General features: G+C 44.2%; 1 protein-coding gene across 2 annotated transcripts in view; it reads right to left on the bottom strand.

Annotated features, from left to right (window-relative positions):
- The window catches only part of SF3B1 (splicing factor 3b subunit 1), a 52776-nt gene extending 42069 nt beyond the window's left edge, over window positions 1–10707 (bottom strand). For both annotated transcript variants that reach the window (XM_075000640.1, XM_075000642.1), the window contains exon 1: window positions 10585–10707. In XM_075000640.1, coding sequence (XP_074856741.1) covers window positions 10585–10612 — 28 coding nt within the window. In that variant the 5' untranslated portion in view covers window positions 10613–10707. The remainder of the gene's footprint in view (window positions 1–10584) is intronic.
- Window positions 10708–20598: the final 9891 nt, after the last annotated feature.

Below are 20598 nucleotides of genomic sequence, written 5' to 3'. Positions count from 1 at the left end.
TGCGTGGACCTTCAAAAGCAATTCAAGTACTGCTGTAGCCGTATGCCAATGTAATTTAGGTTGACGTAATTGTGTAGTGTAAACTAGTCCTGAAATGAACACAGAAGTTAACATGTCTCACAGCTACTCTTTCAGGCTGCATTCATCTCCATGAGGTGCTCTCTGGAAACTAAAACACTGAGCTCAATGGACTACCTTCCAATTCTAAGAGCCACCTATTATATCTTAATTATCCTGTGCTGGAAATCTGAATAGAGCAAAGCAGATAATGATGATAAATTTCAAACGACATTATAATGGAATATCACCTCCAAAGCAGTTAAGATTGAGAAGACTTCCCTGTTTAAGAGGTGATTATACCACGTAATCTAAAATACACATTCTTACTTGTGAAATTTGGCTAACATATCCAAATTTTGTGTCACTTGAGCAAGAGGTTCTTGAGATACAGTCCTCCTGGAAAAACACAGCTTGTGTTAAGGTTCAGAGATTCTACCAATGTTTTTTTTGTGCACTCCTGGCCCATAAATGGCTTAATAGGACACCAAAAGGAAGAGTAAGTTACAAATGGCAAAGGTGGGCTGTACGTTGCAGAGACTGAAAGGGAGGATGAAAACATAAAACAGCCTCCTTTCACACACTTGACATTATTGTAATTTGCATGTAATAAAAATAAGTTTTAGGCATAAACCATGTCACATTTCTCCCGCTAGCCCCCTTACTATACATCCCAAATATTTCCAAGTACAACTATTATCCCCATTCCACTATAATGAAGTGTATGGAGGGTGGGGGACTTTGCAATCTCATAGCAGTTATGTGGCCTAAGAGGAGAACAATGGACTGGAACTCAAAGCCAGGGCTCTGTTCCCATTTTGGCCACTAGCATGGTGGCTCAATTCACTGTGCTGTGCCTAAGTTTTGAAAGAGACCTGCAGATGAAAACTGATACATAATATCTAGATATTATCTTTGCCGGGCCTCAGTAGAGCTACATACTTATATTACCATTGACAAAAAGATCATTAACGCCTACCAATGTTTTTTTCTGTTAAAAAAAAGGGAAAAAGCAAAAACAACCCTAAGAAATTCACTGACAAGACTTTGTTAACAGAATTGAGCTTGCCCAGTAAGTAGCTCATGCCATTCCAGCAATTCAAGTTCAGCACACAAGCTTCTGAATAGCAGGAAACAAAGAATTATGGCACATGTCCTTAACTCTGCCCTCGGAGTAATGCCCCAAAACACCCACCATATTGATACTCACACTCTGCTTTTCTAGCGTAATGAACAGGTGCTACCAATACTGAAACACTTAGTCTACTCCACAGAAAACACCACATTTGTTACATTTTACAACACCAGCACTCTTACGTATATAGATACATTGGCCTCTAACACTATACTTCCACTTAATCTTCATAAAACCCTCTGACCATGTGCAGTTTCTCACATAACTGTTGACAAAACCCATGACAAGAAATTCCCTGTATCCAGATACTCACAACCCATAAGGGAGCACAGTCCAGGATTTTGCTAAAAAATATTAAAATTTGACTTTAATTCACTAAGATTTTTCTGATTTTCATATCTAAAATCTAAGTTTTTTATAAACAAATGTGTTTAAAAATTACACCTAAAATTTATACAAAATATGTTAAGTCTGAATATTATGATTTAATTACAAAAGTAAAAGATGTTTTGACACGAGAAATTTTAGTTTCCAAAGCATTTAAGGTTTTGTTTATTAAAAATAATTTTATATGCTGTGTAGCATATTCACCTTCAGTTATCATTGTAACACAGCTTGACACAAATCATAAGGAAAAAGTTAACTGGCCTGTAAATGAGTAATATAGCGTTCATTTTCTAATGTACTAGAAATGCAAAATTAATAAAAATCTGGAAGTATCAATAGTAACAGAGAGGGAGCTGTGCTAGTCTATGCACTATCAAAACAAAAAGCAGTCAAGTAGCACTTTAAAGACTAGCAAAATAATTTATTAGGTGAGCTTTAGTGGGACAGACCCACTTCTTCAGACCATAGCCAGACCAGAACAGACTCAATATTTAAGGCACACAGAGAACCAAAAACAGTAAGCAAGGAGGACAAATCAGAAAAAAAATGATCAAGGTGAGCAAATCAGAGAGTAGGGGGGTGGGGGAAGGTCAAGAATTAGATTAAGCCAAGTATGCAGACGAGTCTCTGCAGTGACTCAGAAAATTCCCATCCCGGTTCAAACCACGTTTTAATGGAATGGGCCATTCTGTTAATGACTTAAGAGTATGCATGTTACTGAAAAAAAAATTTCGCACCGCTATTGAAAGAGAAACAGCCGAGCTGTCTTTTATATTCAAATTCGGCACATTAACACTGGGGTGGGTTAGGGCTGCAAGGGGGTGAGGGGTGGAGTTGAGCACCCGTGAGGAGCTGAGCTGGAACTGGAGCCATGCCTGGGTGGTGAGCTGGCAGGGCGGGCTGCACCACCGCCATGGTGGGTGGGCAGCTTGTGAGCTGGCAGGGGGAGGTCGCAATGGAGCCACGCGCTGGGCTGGCAGGGGGTGGTGCTGTCACCATCTTGTGAGCTGGCAGGGAGGTTGCACTGGAGCCATGCAGGATGGGCGGGCAAGCAGGTAGGCAGCTAGCTTGTGACCCAGTAGGGAGGTCACTCTGGAGCTACGCAGGGAGGGCGGGCGGGCAGCTAGCTTGCAAGCTGGCAGGGGGGTTGCACTGGAGCTGTGTGGGGTGGGTAGGCAGGCAGCCTGTGAACCAGCCGGGGGGTTGCACCAGAGCTGCACGGGGCGGCTTGAACCAGAGCTGCTTGCAGGTGGTTTAAACCGGGACAGGGGGTGGGGTCAGGGTCAGACGCGTAAGAGCAGGGTCGCGCACTCTGAGACATTACTGTACTATGGCACCTTAGAGACTAACAAATGTATTAGGTCACGAGCTTTCAGAGTAACGCCCCCTTCCTGAGAATGAGAAAGCACCGTTTTTTTTTTAAAATAAAGAAAGTATGTTAAAAAATGGAAAGTGAGTAAAATCAGTTATGTAAATTGAGGCCTTGCACAGAGTAATTGAAATCACTGCTTTGGTTTGTGAAAGTAAGCCTATCCGATCTCTCAATGCACACATCTGAGAGCTCTTCACACATTTGAGAGGACTGAGGCATGTTTCCCAATCCCTGCCTCCCACCTCTCCCTCCAAAAACCAAACCACACAGCTCTGCCAAGGTGCTTCATTCTATAATTGCATTTAACACTCTTTCTCGGCATTCAGAAATCTGTATTTTGCTGAAGTCAGTGTTTCAGAAGGCTACTAAAACGGTCCTTTAACTGTGCATTAAGAGAATTTTCTGTCTGTGAATTGTTAAAAATAAAATATTTATCTTGTTTTTTGTTTGATGACAGAAAAGGAAACAGCTATAAATAAAACCACCTTAGCAGTGACTGAAATCTATCACCACTTCACTGTCTGCCAAGCTTTAGAAAAAAAAAATGTTTTTCATTCAGCTTGGCAGTTCACGAATCTTAGCTCCTGACACTTGACTTGCATCTGCAACTTCAAATGCCTACTATCATTCTGGCTAAAGAGAAACGACAGTCATGCTTCAATTGAAATGAACAGGAGCTTTTCCTCCATCTTTGATATAAGCAGGATCAGGCCATAAATCAACTAGCATGATAATAAAACTACAACAATGCTGAACACTCACTGCCTCTAGAAATACCAAATATACAAGTCCTTTATTTTCCCAACCAAACAGCAAACAAAAAATAAGTAATTATTTTGGCCCCAGTAAGAAGCTATAATTTCAAATAGAATTATAGTATGTTCCTGTCTTATAATGCCACACCAAAAATTAAACTCATAATTAGAAATTAATATTACAATTGCTCAAAATATGCCCAAGTGATAACAAAGATGTGGTTTCAACAGCAAAGAGGACAGAAATCCCCACAAAAAACTTACAGCTATACTTGCACTCCTATTGTACTTCATTTCAAAGAGATTTTAAGAACACACCTGTCTCATCAATAACCAAGAGAGCAGAGAAGTTAAATAATCTCCTTCACCCAGCTGTCAAGAGGGGGAGAATTAAGTAGTTGAGTTCAGGGATTTGGGAAAAGAAATGGCGTTTTGTGGGAAGAGTCAGCAGAAGTGTTTAGTTTCCTTTTCAGACTGCCTGAAGTTGAAGTGAAGGAGGGGAAGCAAAATTACACTCCTTGACTTCTGATGTTGGAATAAAAAGCTTAAATGGCAGCAACAGAAGTTTAGATTGGACATTAGGAAAAAGTCCTAACTGTCATAGTGGTTAAACAGTGGAATAAACTGCCTGAGGAGAATGTGGAATCTCTATCATTGGAGATATTTAAAGAGCATCAGAGATGATTGGTGCCTGGTCCTGCCGGAGGACAGGGGGACTAGATTTGATGACCTGTCAAGGTCCCTTCCAGTTCTGAGATCTTATGATTAATCCTAAATAGATTAGAATTTAAAAACTGAAGGAGGCAAATTCAGCAGGCCAAACAATTACAAAACCCAATACTTGACCCTAACACTGGGTGTTATACACCACCCTTGCAGAAATCCAAGAAGCATTTGTAATGACCACAAGTGGTCTAATGCTCAGTTTAAAGATGCACTATCCATTGTATATCATCTTAGGGTAATTAATGGTGAAAGAATTTTGAAAACCTTTTGCTATTTGTGTTCTTTAGTACTGCTTTTCATTTCATTTCTACTTTGCAGGATAAATATATTTGCCAGTTACATTTTTCTATTATCTTGCATCAGACTCTATGCTGGGTCAGAAACCTTGTAAAATTGTTAAAAACCAAACTAAAAATTGCTTACAAGTTGAACCTCTCTAGTTCAGCACATTCTCATTTAGCAACATCCATAATCCATCATAATTTTAGTAAGATGGATGACCACTTACACGTGTGGCCAAGTTTCCCATAGTCCCATAAAGTCTGTTTACAGCCGCTGGACCTGGGTCCAAGGGTTCTGGGGTACAATTTAGTGGTAATTTACTCCTGAATGTCTTCTATGAGCCCAATAAGCAGTGGAAGTGTTGGTAATGCTGCTAGACCTACTGATTACCTGTGGTTCAGCAAAATCTCGTTTGGCACTGGTCAGGTCCCAAGGGTGCCAGACTAGAGAGGTTCAACCTGTAATTTAAACTCTCTTCTCATCACAAGGTACTAGGTATTACGTTTTGTAAAACTTATTTTAAAATCTGAAATCTTGGCCCACACAGACACACAAAGTAAAATCAAGCTAACTTTCAAGTGTCTAAGAAAATTAACTTGGATGCTGAGCACAGTTATTCAATTTCACTTTTGTTTCTAGTGAAGGACTTTTAGGAGCTCATACATAAGTCAACTATTAATACCCGGCAGCTTCCCTTTAAAATCCCTGGAAAATTGCTTTACAATTTTTTTTCCCCAGACATCCTTCCTGGAACATTTAGGTATGTAATACAATCCTCCACAGTTGTATCACTGAAGATATTACTGAAGAAGTATTTCCAAAACAGGAATGTAGTTGTTATTGACAATGTGTTATGAGAACTAGCATAAAACAAACTTGTTTCATCTGTAGAACCCTGTGCAAATACAAAATTTGCATCACCAGTTGCATCCAATTCTTAAAAATATGGGCAGTATATATGTGCATCCAGCAGATACCCACAGTCAAAAAGTGGGCATCTTTGGACGTGCAGGGCTGTATTAATTTGTGATCCAACGCTAACACCTTGGCAGTTAGACTAAAACTCTGCAAACACACTCATGCTGAGTCCACAGTCTCTTTAAAGCCAGTGGAGTATGAAGCTGGCTAAATTAAGCCCATACATGGTTTCAAGAAAATAATTTATATTTGTATTTTTACCATTTTTGGTAAATTGCAATTATGAGAAGACACCGAAGAAACTCAGCAGCCCTGGCAACTTCTGGAACTCAGATTTTCTGCACAGTGATAGGTCTGATAAGAACATAACATAAGAATGTAAGAATGGCCATTACTGGGTCAGACCAAAGGTCCATCTATCCCAGCATCCCATCTGCTGACAGTGGCCAGTGCCAGGTGCACTGGAGGGGGTGGACCAAAGACAATAATCAAGTGACTTGTCTCCTGCCATCCATCTCCAGCCTCTGACAGACAGAGGCCAGGACACCATTCCTATTCCCTGGCTAATAGCCTTTCATGGGTCTAACCTCCATGAATTTATCTAGCTTTTCTTTGAACACTCTTATAGCCCCAACCTTCACAGCCTCCTCTGGCAAGGAGCGTCACAGGTTAACTGTGCACTGTGTGAAAGAGAACTTTTATTAATTTTAAACCTGCTGCCCACTAATTTCATTTGGTGTCCTCCAGTTCTTATATTATGGGAACAAGTAAATAACTTTTCTTTATTTACCCTCTCCACATCACTCAGGATTTTATATACCTCTATCATATCCCCCCTCAGTCTCCTCTTTTCTAAACTGAAAAATCCCAGTTTCTTTAACCTCTCCTCATATGGGACCCGTTCCAAACCCCTAACCATTTCAGTTGCCCTTTTCTAGAGGTGAGGTGAGAGACCACATCTGTATGCAGTATTCAAGATGTGGGTGCACCATAGTTTTATAAAGGGGCATTAAAATATTCTTTGTCTTATTTACTATCCCTTTTTTAATAATTCCTAACATCCTATTTACTTTTTGACTGCCACTGCACACTGCTTAGATGGTTTCAGAGAACTATCCACAATAACCTCAAGACCTCTTTCCTGATTAGCTGTAGCTAAATTAGCCCCCAACTAATCAGGAGAGAAATCTTGAGGTTATTGTGGATAGTTCTCTATCCATACTTAAAAGTTAGACAGACACGCCTAAAGCACTCAGAAGTCTGAACAACCCACCAGCAGGGTTACCTGTAAGCTCCACAGCTGTGCACCTTCCTGATAAGCCCCATAAAGGGATTCAAGATTGCCAGGGCTGGGGGAGAGGTGCCTCTCCCACAGCTGCAGTGTCTTCCTTCTGCAGCTGGTGAGGGGGGAAGGCATGCTCCTCCAGCCACAGTAAGCCCTGCAGGAAGCTATTGTGGCTAGAGAAAAGATGAACTATTCCACTTCCAACAGCAGGGCCGGATTAAGTAACGGGCTTCAGGGGTTACAGCCAATAAAGTCCATGTTCTGGGTCAGCCCTTCCAGGCAAGAGGCTGGAGTTGTATGACTGCGCGACTGTCATGTCTACATGATGGAGAAAAATCAGAGCATGGTTACAGTGCTGACATTCCCACCCCTACCTCCCATGGGGCCCCGAGCTCTGGGAATTTCTTTCTCCGCATTGCTCTCATCTGGAGACATGACACCTGCAGCTCCTATTGGACAAGATTCCCAACCAATACAAAGTGCAGAGGATGGTGCCTGTAGGTGAGCTCAACCTGCATGGAGCTAGCTGTTCCACACCTTCACCAAACAGGAATTGCCCTAGGTAAGCACCTGAGCCCCAACCCCCATCCCAGAGCTCATTCCGGACCCTGCACAACAGCCCTGAGTCCCCCTGCCAGACCTTTAGTCTCTAACCCCCTCAGACCCCACCTGTCCTCAGGCTTTTCCCACCTGAACTCTCTCCTAGATCCCACACCCCAAACTAGAGCAAGCGCCATCCCTGAGCACTCTTCCCAATCCTAGCTCCCTTCTGTACCCCACAGCCGAATCCTCAGCCACCCTGAACCCTCACTACTGCCCTGCACCCCCACACCAACTTCTTGCTGTGGGCCCCAGCCCAGAGCCCTCTCCTACACTCTGTACCTCTCACCCCACTCCTGCCACATATCATCTATGTGCAGAATGAATTTTGTTATGTTCATCAATAGAGATGATTAGATACACACTATCTCCATATCGGTGCACATTACACATAAAAATAGCAGAGGGAACATTGTCCACAGCCCCAAGAGCTACATCTCTGCTGAAACAACAAGTGGTCCTGTGGGTCTGATGAAGCATCTTTTCCCACAAAACCTTATCCTCCAAAATATCTGTAAGTCTATGAGGTGCCATAGGACTTCTTGCTGTTTTTGAAGATACAGACTAACTCGGCCACCCCTCTAATACTTGTCATCTATGGTGACCCACAGAAAAGAGCTGGCATTTCTACAGCAACGGAAAACCCCCATTCTGTCACGGTGCATCTACACTATGAACCTATACTCACATAGCTATGGTGCTGTAACCGAGCCTTGACAGTCATACAATTTAAGTCCAAAAGGGACCACCATATCATTCAGCCTGTGCATCAAGGCCACCCCACCATCCACATACTAAACTGGCCAAGTAAAATTAGACCAAGGTATTACAGCTCACAGGAAGCTCACAGGAAACTCATGGACAGAGAATACAAGGACTGAGGTGCATCAACATTCAAGGCCCCTTAAATTGCCAGGAACTTATTCAGTGACATAGATACAGATAATCTCAATAAATGACCTACACCCCATGCTACCCAGTAAGGTGTAATAATTACAAGCTCACTTCACCCAAATACACAAGTCATGTATTTTACAGTGCACAAACTCAGTGCAAACATTAGAAAGAGCTCTTCGGTGAAGAAAGACAATATCCCTTTTGAGATGCTTTGTCCCCTAAACTGGAATCAGATCTGCAGCTCCTGAACCATTAAGAGCTAATATTTATGCACTCAGGTTCCTCTGAAATGGAAAACTCTTAATTTATCATTTGCATATAATTTAGTACTAACGTATGTGTGCTGTCCTAGGGTCCAGCATCACAACCACCGGGTAGCAAAATTATTATAGTATTGCTGCCTGATTCCTGACTCCCTGAGCTTGCAGGAGCCAGAAACCTGACCAGCTCATGAGGGCTGGTCAGTTTCCTGGCTCCCAGAATGGTGACCAACTAGGGGGCAGTGCTTGTGGGGCCAACGAAACTGACCAGCTCATAGCTAGCCAGTTTCCCAGGTCCCCTAAGCAGTGAGGAGCTGGAAATTCAACAGCAACCTGGCTCCCAGCTCCCTTCCCCTTGCAGAGCTGGGAAACTGACCAGGGGTACAGCCTTGGTCAGTTTCCTGGATCCAGCCAGTGGAGGGGAGCCCTGAACTAGGGGCAGTCTGGCTCCCAACTCCCCTCCACTCCTGCTGCCCTCTTCAGTTTTTTGGCACAGCAAGCAGCTGGGAGCCAGGCTGCTGCCTGGTTCTCAGGTCCCCATCACTCCAAGGACTGGGAAACTGCTCCTGTCAGGGATGGCAGCCCGATTCTCAGCTGCTGCCGCTGACAGTTTTGCGCTCTTATCATGGACAGCAGTTGTGTCTACCCAAGACACACACAACCTGGATACGCGTATCATGAGGGTTTACTGTACAGTGATGAAGTCTGGTAGCACAAACAATTCTGGCAGATCAACGCCCTGCATTTTGAGAGTCAGGTAGTCATTTCAAACAAACTGTTCAGATGGGTGATGGGCTAGTAAATACCCCTGCTTCATCAGTTGTCTCACAATTTGTTTTAAAGCTATTTCAGGAACAGGAAATATGCAGACAGCATCCTGTAAGTGCAGTTTTTGTATAGGCTCAGTTGTGAAGTAATTAATCTGATTACAAATAAGCCTCCAAAACATTTATAAAAGCAGTAACCACTATGACAAATTAAGGGCACAATCCTGCTAACTGATCGTGCTTAAACAGATCTTTTTATACCCACTCAGAGCATCCATGAAGTCAACCATAGGCCGACCAAGTAAAACTGGGCTCATCAGGACATGACAAATCACTGTATAGCCTCAAGTGAGCACAGTGAATAACAGTATTTCAAGAAAAACATTACACATTGGCAATATGTACACAAGTATCTTATTCTCCCTAGCAACCCAATATCATCTACATTATAACAACTGATCTGGAAATCAAGTGAGAAAAATTACTCAAGGAAATCTAGTGGTTAATAGTGTTATCAACTACTAGTCTCTGGCCTGAAAGGAGAGTAAACTATATCGGGCAATATTTAATCAGTATCTCCAGACTTGCCCTGCAGCCATCTGTAAAGTGGGACACCGCCACCAGGCTCTGATACATCTCTGAATCCGTCGGCGACAATACCCCGCGTGAGCGGGAGGACGAGGCGAGCCAGGCAGGGTTCCTGTCACTGCCTCGTACCCAGCAAGGAGCCGCACGTGGCTGGGCTCGCCACACAGCCGGGAAGGCGACCGCGCGGGGCAGAGCGGGGCTCCGACCCGAGGCGGGCCGGGGGCTCGCGGCCCAGACGCCACCGTCACAAAACGAAGCGATGGTGGCAGCCCCCGCGCCGGCTTCGCACCCCCTCTCCACCCGCCCGCGCTGGGCGCTAACCTTCCCTCGCAGCGCGGCGGCCCGGCCCGAGGGCTCACAGGAGGCACGGAGGAGACTCAGGCAGAGACGCCATTACACACCGACCCTGCCCACCGCCCGCCGCGGCCTGCGCGGCTCGCCGCTCCCCACACGCTCAACGAGGCCCGGCGCGCAGGCCAAGCGAGCAGCAGGGCCGGGGGGAGGGGGCAGATGCGCGCGCGCGCACAGACCCGAGCGGGTGGCTCCGTTTCTCACCTTCGTGGGTCTTAGCGATCTTCGCCATTTTGTGCAGCGCAAACAACACCGAGACGGAACTGGAGCGACCAGTCCCCCTCCCCCCGCTCCCCAGCCACTTCCGCTACCAGGGGCGGAGGGAAGGGGAAGCTCGCTGCGCATGCGCAATTACGTCAGTTTAGCCACGCTCGTAGCCACAGGCTCACTGCGCAGGCGCGCTGCGGGGTGACACCTGCACAGGCGCAGTGGGAGACCTCATGTGCAGAAGAGAAATTCTTGGCCTCAGGCATTCCCCCAGCTCCTCAGCCTCTGCTGAGCAGTGACAGGCAGCCCGCGCCGGATGGAGCTCTTCCTAGCTCCGACCACTGAGGGGATGGTAGAGCCAGAGGCCTCTCCTAGCTGGTTTCAGGATGTTCTGGGGCCTGGTACTGCAGCTTTTACTGTACCATCAAGAGATCCTAAAGCAGATCTCCTCTCAGATCCTGCACCTCTGAGGAGTTAATCATGTACTGGACTCTTCCACACTGTGAGTGGTACTAGTTCCATTGGCTTCCGTGGTATTGTTCATAGTGCACAAAAAGAAATGTGTGCAGAAATTTTTGTATGATTAAGGCCTAATTTCTTAGTGGGTATTGAAGTTGCAGAATTCGCATGAGAAATTGTAAGGTGTCTGAGTTGAAAAGATCTTCTAATGAAGAACTGAGCCCGAATTAAAACCCCGTCTAGCTGCAACTTCACTTCCGTGGTATCACTGTCTGATAATTATCCAGCAATCCATAATTTTCAGGAAAAAAACAAAATAACCGCTAATATAAAAGCTAACTGGACAAGCATGTCTTTGAAGTAAAAATCAAAATCAAATCCTCAGGCCTCTTTTGTATCTTGCAAAGAAGCATGAAATGACCCAATCCCCTGAAGATGTCTGATGTAATTTGCTTTCTAGGATTACCAGTTGTGGTTGGATGTACCCCAGAAGGTTTCATCATGTGATGTACTTGTTAATTAAAGATTAATCTGTAATTCCTGGAGATCCCAGAACAATTATGGAGGCTTGGCAACCTAGCAAATTGCAAAGAGAGCTAACAACCTAACTTTCCGCATGCCCAAGTTGCTGTGTTTGTCTTTTGAGTGACAGAAGCTTTCTCTTCGCAGATATAGACAATTCCCTGGCATATTTTGAAATCCATCTATTTGGACCAGCAATCTTGTTGGATAAAATTAGGGTGCCCATATTTCCTAAGGGGAAAATGGAATATTCTGTGGGTCTAGCCTAAATCTTCCCTTCTTCCTCCTTCCTCCCACATATGGTGCCCTAGAGCCAGTCTGTGCCTCAGTTTTCAGTGTGGCAGTCTCCACGGTGCCCCTCAGAGTTAGGAAAGTGCTCTGTATCACTTTATGCTGACAGTAGACTGAGGCACAGAGACAAGCCTAGATTGACTTCATTGCCTTGGTCAGGGCTAAGAACAATTTCACATCATGCTGATGTAGTTGGGTTGATCTAACCCCTGTTGTAGAATCATCACAGAGAGGTGGATTGACAACTCTGGTGGAGAAATCCCTTCTGTTGATATAGGATGTTTCCATGACACTGTATGATAGCCACATACCAGCGGTTCTCAAGCATTTGTATTGATGTCCCTTTTCACACTGCAGGCCTCTGAGTGCAATTCCCATTGTAGATTAAAAGCACATTGTAATATTTAACATTATTTTACATGCTGGAGCTGAAGCAGGGACCCACATAATAAATCTGTGAGCCGTAGGGGGTCAGGACCCCCAGTTTGAGAACCCTTGCCACACAATGGCCGTGTCTACACGTGCCCCAAACTTCGAAATGTCCATGCAAATGGACATTTCGAAGTTTACTAATGAAGCGCTGAAATGCATATTCAGCGCTTCATTAGCATGTGGGCGGCAGCAGCGCTTCGAAATTGATGCGCCTTGCTGCCGCGCGGCGTGTCCAGACAGGGCTCCTTTTTGAAAAGGCCCCGCCTATTTCGAAGTCCCCTTATTTCCATGAGCTCATGGGTATAAGGGGACTTCGAAGTAGGTGGCTTCCTTTCGAAAAGGAGCCCCGTCTGGACGCGCCGCGCGGCGGCAAGGCGCGTCAATTTCGAAGCGCTGCCGCCGCCCGCATGCTAATGAAGCGCTGAATGTGCATTTCAGCGCTTCATTAGTAAACTTCGAAATGTCCATTTGCGTGGCCATTTCGAAGTTTGGGGCACGTGTAGACATAGCCAATAAGTAACTTGCTTATGGTCACATTGGAAGCATCTGATGGAGTAAGAAGTGGATCCCTAGTCTCCTAAATTCAGCCTAACCTTTGAAACATTGTAGTGCAGGCATCTGAAGAGCTCTTAGCAAGAATTTCATGCCTCTGCTGCCTCTTCCTATAAATAGATGCAATAATGCTTCCAAAACTTACAGTGTCTTTTCCATTGAATAGTCCGTGCTTCTAATCAGTTTTTGTTTCACCTGAAAGCTTGTCTAATGGTTTTGATATGTTCAAATTCCATCTAAAATGTAAAGGTCTAGCTTTGCTTTCAAATTCTAACTGACCTTCCATTAATTGAACAAAATCCAGCTTCATTGCTGTCTCCTTTTGTGAGAGGTAATGCTCTAGTTGTAGGAGCAGCAGTGATCTATGTCTAAAATGTACGTCTGAAATGCCTGTTACACCTCTACCCTCCTGTCTCTCACTGACTGCCTGTGAGATGGCTTTTCCTCCACCCTCTCCTGAAATATGTAGTGAGATGAATGGGCTGTCTGAGCAGCTGGGAGATCAGAACTCCCAGGCAGACAAAGCATCTGGGACCCTGATGAGGCAGCAATCACATGCCCCATACATGGAAATAGTTACAGAGAGATAGCCATGCTAGTCTATATACCATCAAAACAAAAAAGCAGTCCAGTAGCACTTTAAAGAGTAACAAAATAATGTATTAGGTGATGAGCGTTCATGAAACAGACCCACTTCTTCAGATCTGTTATTATTTTGTTAGTCTTTAAAGTGCTACTGGACTGCTTTTTTGTTTTCATACATGAGAACTGCCTGAGGTGGGATTTGGCCAACCAGGCATGGCCAAGTCACCTCTAGCCGCAGACCAGGAGGAGCAGGTCCTTAAAAGGGGAAGGAGCCCGATGCTCTAGGAGCATGCTCACCAGATTGCACCTCCTGGGAAGGCCCTTTGCCCAGACTGCCTGGCCAATGATCTGCCACATTGCATTCCGTCATGCCTCGGAAGGATATCTCCAGTGCTGTGCCTGTCCTGAGAGAATCCTGACATCTCCAGTGCCTGGGAGCTTGAGTATGGATGTGTGGCTGCGAATGTGACCCCCTTCCCCAACTTTCTCAAGCTTACTTATAAGTGTAATAAATGTGCTGCTTTCTGCCAATCTCTGGTTGGTCATTAATCCTCCCTAAGCTTAGTAGCTGGCTCAATTTCAGATAACAGCTCTAAACTACCTTTCTTAGCTTACACTTCTATATTAAATTTTGCCAGTGTTGTACATATTTTCACAATTAAATACATGATTTAATAGTGTGGGATGACTTTATTCCATCTTTGCCCCACCAGGGGGCTCAATGCTCTGAAATCCCCACATACATGCTAATGAAGCTCTTAACACTTTCTATCATTGTTTTAAGTATCGGAGGGGTAGCCGTGTTAGTCTGGATCTGTAACAGCAACGGAGGGTCCTGTGGCACCTTATAGACTAACAGAAAAGTTTTGAGCTCAAAACTTTTGTTAGTCTATAAGGTGCCACAGGACCCTTCGTTGCCATTATTGTTTTATGACTAAAGCATAGGAGGAGAAGACAGGAAATCTGCACTTCACTTCCACGTTTACCACCAATTTGTATCACCTTGAAACAGAATGGTTATTGACCTGTCCCATTGCCCTGCTTCACAGAATTGTGTTGATCTGCAATACAATAAGGATTTGCAATCTGCTATAACAGTGAAAATTATTTGTAAAGCAATCCATTAAATGGAAGGCACTCTGAAAGTCTTATTAAAGAAAAACTGCTTTATTACTGTTTTTGCTGTCAGTGGAGCATCCCATACAGCTCCATTATTCAACTATCTCTATAGAACCAGCATATTTTTGAATACAGCATATTAAAAATGCAGTGATTTGTAAACAGTAATTATCTACTATCACATATAATCATCCCTGTGAATGCCAATAGGAGTCACTCTTTGCCCACTTAAATTATTCAGAAAAGCATTCTTGTAAAATCAGAAGTTTGAAATGAATCTCTTAACTTTTCAGTCAACTTTTCTTTGTGAAAATGTATGCTGTAGTTTGGTTTTATAGGATCAGGGTGGTAGTTTATTTTTTAGAAAAAGGAAAAACCAGATTTAAATAAAACGAAAAAACTCTCTCTTGGTTATTAGAATACTGTGATATAATTTTTTTAAAGCACTTTAACTGTGGAACTTCCCTGCTGGAATAGTTTCGTAGAGCTTTGCATCATCATCATCAATAACCATGGGCTCAGCACCCGTTGGTGTCTGATGCCTCTCTCACTATTTCCTTCCATCTTTCCCTATCCAGTGCAGAGTGGCTTAATTTCTGTAACTAGCTCCGCACCAATCTACTACATCATCTATCCATTCTCTGTGGGGTCTGCCTCTCTAGTCGAACCATCCATTATGCCGAATACTAGGGTCTTGATTTTTCGTTCATCGTTCATTCTGCAAATATGTCCAAATAGTTGTAGCTTCCGTTTTATAACCTTCTGCAGCAGGTTCTCTTTCAGCTGTATCTTCCTATATAATTCCTCATTGGTGACCTTCTGCATCCATCCTATTCTCAGAATCTTTCTATAACAACTCCTTTCGAACGCCAATATTCTTCTTTTCGAATCTTTTATCACCCATGTCTCACATCCGTACAACCTACTGCTGAATACATACATTTTCAAGACACCCAGCTTCATTCTTAAGCTAATTGCTTTGCTTTTCCAGATCTTATCCATCGCCTTCAAACTTGCTCTTACTTTCGCTGTTCTAGTCACTATTTCCTTCTTACAGTCTAGTTCATACGTTATGTTGCTCCCCAGATATGAGAACTTCTCTCATTTTCTAGTTCAATGCCATCCACACTGATCTTCCTTCCTATTTCTTTATATCCAAATACCATTGTTTTTGTTTTATCGATGTTCATAATCAGTTCATACTGTTTCCCTTCTTCATTTAACACCCGCACTGTTTTCCCTAGCTTCTCCTCATCTTCCTCAATAACTATATCATCTGCGAACCTCAAGTTGTTAATTCTTTTCCCGTGCACAGATATACCTTTTACCTCTTCCTTGATCTTGTCCATCGCTCCCTCCAGATGTGCGATGAAAGATACTTAGCGATATTGGATATCCTTGTCTTTTACCTCTACTTGTTTTCAACAAACTTCCCAACTCCCCGCATGTTCTCACCGCTGCCTCCGCATTATCATTGATGTCTTTCAACAACCATATAAGTCTGCTATCCACTCTGTATGACTCCAACATCGCCCAAGTCACCTTCTGATCTATACTGTCAAATGCCTTTTGAAAATCAACGAAGCAAGTGTATACGCCTTGCACCGATATAAAATTGTATCTGTATGCTGTCTGGGGGTATAAAGAAGATATCCACAGATATGTAGGGCTCTAGATACAAGATTTATATTTACATTTGATTTGCAATCTGCAAAAAATGGTATGTGGATATAAATCCCCAGATTTACAGGGCTTTGTAGATCAGTCAAAGACCAAACCAAACAATATTGAGAGTCCAAAGCAAAAATCACACATAGACAGGAGGAAATTAAAATAAAAGCTGAAAATAGCAGGGATAAAGTGCAGGATCTTTTACTGACAAATTAATGTGTCTTGATCTATATGGAGCTTAGAGTCTGTTCTCTTTCTAGGGATTTTTAATGTGACTATCACCTAAATCAGGGGTCAGGAACACAGAGTTGGGGGTCAGAGCCAATTTTCATCTGCATATGAGACAGGGGCTCAGACCTGCCCCTAATCCCCCATGACGCTGGGAGTTTGTTCAAAACCATGCTGCCTGTGGATTAACAAAAGACCAGCTAATGCTAGCACCTAATGGTATAGCTCTGCATCTTAATTTATTTATTAGTGAAGCTATTGTAAGAAGGACTGTTAGTTACTTAAAAAATATCACTGGCACTTGGTCCATTCATAGAGGTCAAAAGGTCAAATTTCAGCATTTCACTTTGGAAGGGTTGCTGACCCCTAATCTAGACTCTCTCAAGTGCTCACTCAGAGCTCTTCAGTTGGTCTAAATCCTACACAACCTGATTTCTCAACCCTTTTGTGTCCCTATGTATAGCGGATCATACCAAATTGAAAAAGCAGTGGAGAAATCTGTATGCAGCCTCATAGACAAACACAGAAGATAGCCAGATAGAACAGTTCTTGCTAGAAGTGCAAAAAACAGATGAAGTTGGTGATAACAATTGTGCTGAGCTAGGATTATTTGCCATTGCCCTTCTCACCTTGCTCTTCAGAACTCCATCTGTGGATGCATAGTCTCACTAATAAACTTGATAAGAAAACAAGTTAAAGAGCAGGCTGCAGGACAGCAGCCTGCTTGAAAATATCAAAATGAACAGGACCTATATGCATCTAAGTAAGATTTGCTGCAACCAGTTTCAATCATCCAAAGAAATGTTATCTTTGTTTAATAATGTTTTATGCAGTTGCTAAAAGTGAAGACACTACTGATGACTCTGAGGTGGATATCTTTTGAAAAGACTTGAGCAACAAGGATCTCTTTTAAAAGAGTAAGCTGGAATTTTCAACAGGACTCATTGCGACTGAACCCTTTGATTCATGCTATCTACAAATCTGTTTTTCCATTCAGTTAGTAAGAACTACTTTTCACAGATGAAGGATACAGTGCATAAGGGTACGCAACACTTTTTTAAAAAGAGTTTTTGAAAAACTAAAGTAAAAATAATGAGGCGTGCTCTAATAGTCATTCAGTAGGTAGGAAGTGCCTACCTAATGATTCGAGATGCTTATTAGACAGTGCACTTAGAAAACCCCTTCCCATTAACTTATCAATGCAATACAGTCATGGCTCACATTTACACAGAGTGATACCTGATGCGCCATAGTTTTGTATCTGATTACAATACTCTATCACGAGCCAGATGGCTGGGTGTAGATGAACTAAAACCTGCCATTTTATATATACATTTTGGAGGGCACTATTCTTGATTAATTTGTATTTATGACTCGGTTGCAAGGGAAATCTGAATTTTCTCATGGCATTTTGTACATAAGGATTATTAAAATAATTGCGAGATTATTTTAATTTCTTAATGGTATTATCTTGTGCTTTCTTTTGTTACTGGTGTTGTTATTAGATGAATTATGTAGAAGTATGATTTAATAACTGTTAAAGTAGTCTGGAATTGTGACATTGGAGGATAACACCATAACATCTTAATTGTTGGAATATCTATTGTGAACCCACTTTTACTAATTGTAATGCATATTCTAAATTTTTGTAATAATGTGTAATTCTACTGTTATAAACTAAAAGTCCTGAGTGTGGGATGTGCTAAATGTCCTTAATTTTCAGAGGCATTCAAGAAGTGGTCCTACTGAGTACTAGCCGTGTAGTTACTGATGTGTATGAAGACAGCTGGTCATCTCAAAAGAAAAAAAATCCATAAGAACTTTTTTTTTATTGGCAATGAATATTTCACAGTACCCTAAGTATGTCAGCTTGTGGAACTGGATCGTCAGAGTATTATTCTTTACAGCTTCTTATATATTAACCACTCCCAGAGCCTAGACATGGGGAAAATAGACCTACATGCTGCCACTGCTCAGGTATGCAACTTCTTCAAGGTTACAAAGCTGACTCCATAACCCTGAAGACCCCAGAGTTTAAAGGCATTGACTTTCCTTGGTGCTTCCTGAATGAAATACACAAGGTAAATGTCTTTCCTTGTTATGCACAAAGTAGCAGTATTTGCAGTTAGATACACCATCAGTGCTCCTTTGAAATAACAAATATAAAAACATCACGGGCTTCAGCAGGCTCTGTGGGGGTGGCGGGGAGGAGCATGAATCAGGCAGCAAGGGAGCAGGTCTGTGTGGGCTGGAGCACTGGAAATCACAGGACTGAGTCTGAAGTATGTGTATGAGGGAGTTAGAGACAAGGGACAGGAACTCTACAGAGGAGACTGGTGACAAGGAGCAGGATCTGCTGAGGAGTGCATGGGTATAGTTTGCAGGTGAGAGCACTGCCGTCCCAAAAAATGCAAGCCTCAGAGAATTTGCACACATATATAGTTCTATCAATCAAACTGGAGCTACCCCAACAATGTAGAAGTCAAACTACGCCTGAGTTGAATGAGGAAGCTGAAAATAAAGGGCAGAAGTTGGTGGCTTGGAGCAGGCCCTCTGACAGATGTAGTTAAGGGGGACAATTGCATAGGGGGGCCCAGCATTTCAAAGGGGCTTGGAGCTGCCAGCTCTTGCCATACTAATGGTGGACAGGCGCTTTGGGCCCCTTTGAAACACCATGGCTATGTCTACACTTGCCCTGTACTTGAAGGGGGCATAGTAATCAGGCTGATGGGAGATTACTAATGAAGTGCTGCAGTGAATATGCAGCACTTCATTAGGCTGATTCTCCCCTGTGGCAACTTCAAAGTTTTCACATACCAGGTAGCCATGGGCACTTCAAAGAGCTTTTACTCCCTAAACTTTGAAATTTTTGAAATTAAATGCCAGAGTGTTGGACTGCTGAGGTGCACTCCAAGCCCCTCATCTCTAGTTGGATCACAGGACCAACACCCCCTTCCAAAACCCAGAGCCCCTTCTCACACACTGACCCCACACTTTGACCCTATTCCTGAGCCTGGAGCACCTTATGGCACTCCAAAGAAGGGCCCAATTTATACCTTATATGCCTCTAGGCACAGCAGTTTTATTGCCCCTTGCTTACAGCTGACCTTTGGGTTTTCCATAAAAAAATAAACTTTTGACCCCTTTTTAAAGTTGAGGCATGCCTAGCCACATGCCCAGTGTGCCTATTTAGAAATCAGGTCCTGCCACAGACCCCTTCCTGCCTTCCCCATGCCAGAGCTTGCACCTGCAGCAGGTACCTTTATTTTCTGCCACACCCTCCACTCTGCCCCAGCCTAGTGAAACTGACAGCGTGATCAAGCATGTGGGAGAAGTGACAGAGGGGGGTACTGTGGGGGGGCAGGGCTTCAGACAAGGAGCAGAACAGGGGCAAGGCCTTTGGGAGGGGTCAGGGCTAGCATGTTCCGTTTTCGTCAGTCAGAAAGGTGGCAGCCCTACGCTGGAAGGGGATACAGGCGAGGGGGCTGACTGTAGGGGCCTACAAACATGGTCTGAGGGGTGGGTGCTACAGGGCAGGACCGGGGGGAGGGGTGGCTGGAAGGAGGAGGGTGGCAGGGCAAAGTCGGAGGGGCTGGTGGGAGAAGGGCGGCAGAGCTGGGGGGCTGTCGGTGGACGGCAGAAGCTGCAGCAGGCTACACGCAGACCTGCAGACGGAACAACTGCCCCGGCCCCAGCTCTACAACAGGGGCTGGCGCTGCCAGCCGCTGATGCCCCAGGGCGGTTTCAGTCACTGCCGGAGCTGCCCAGAAGGGCGTAGAGGGCGCCGCTGAAGGTCGGTTGCCCTAGAGCCGCCCCTTCCGCTCGAGGCCTGGCGAGGGGGCCGGGGCTAGGATAGGCTTTAAGCAGCAGGGACAGGAGCCGAGGGCAGGGTACGAGCCCAGGGACAGCGGCAGCTAGACGGCTGGGGGATGGACCCCTCCCCCCACTCCGGTTGTGTGTGGCTTCATGAGCTGTCGAGTGTCACCCTTTTCGGCCAATCAGCGAACTGATTCCGGTGTTCGTCCCGCCCCTGTTGCTCCCTGCCTTATGTAACCCCAAAAGCTAGCCCTCAGCCTTGTGACTGCGCGCGCCCCCGTCTCTCTGTCCCGGACTCGCGCGCTGGAGTCATGTGGTGGGTGTGGGAGGGGGTGT

The sequence above is a fragment of the Carettochelys insculpta genome, chromosome 8, assembly GCF_033958435.1.
Source record: "Carettochelys insculpta isolate YL-2023 chromosome 8, ASM3395843v1, whole genome shotgun sequence".
Lineage (NCBI taxonomy): Eukaryota > Metazoa > Chordata > Testudines > Carettochelyidae > Carettochelys > Carettochelys insculpta.
Note: the sequence above shows the minus strand (reverse complement) of the source record. Positions and strands in the feature narration are given on the sequence as shown.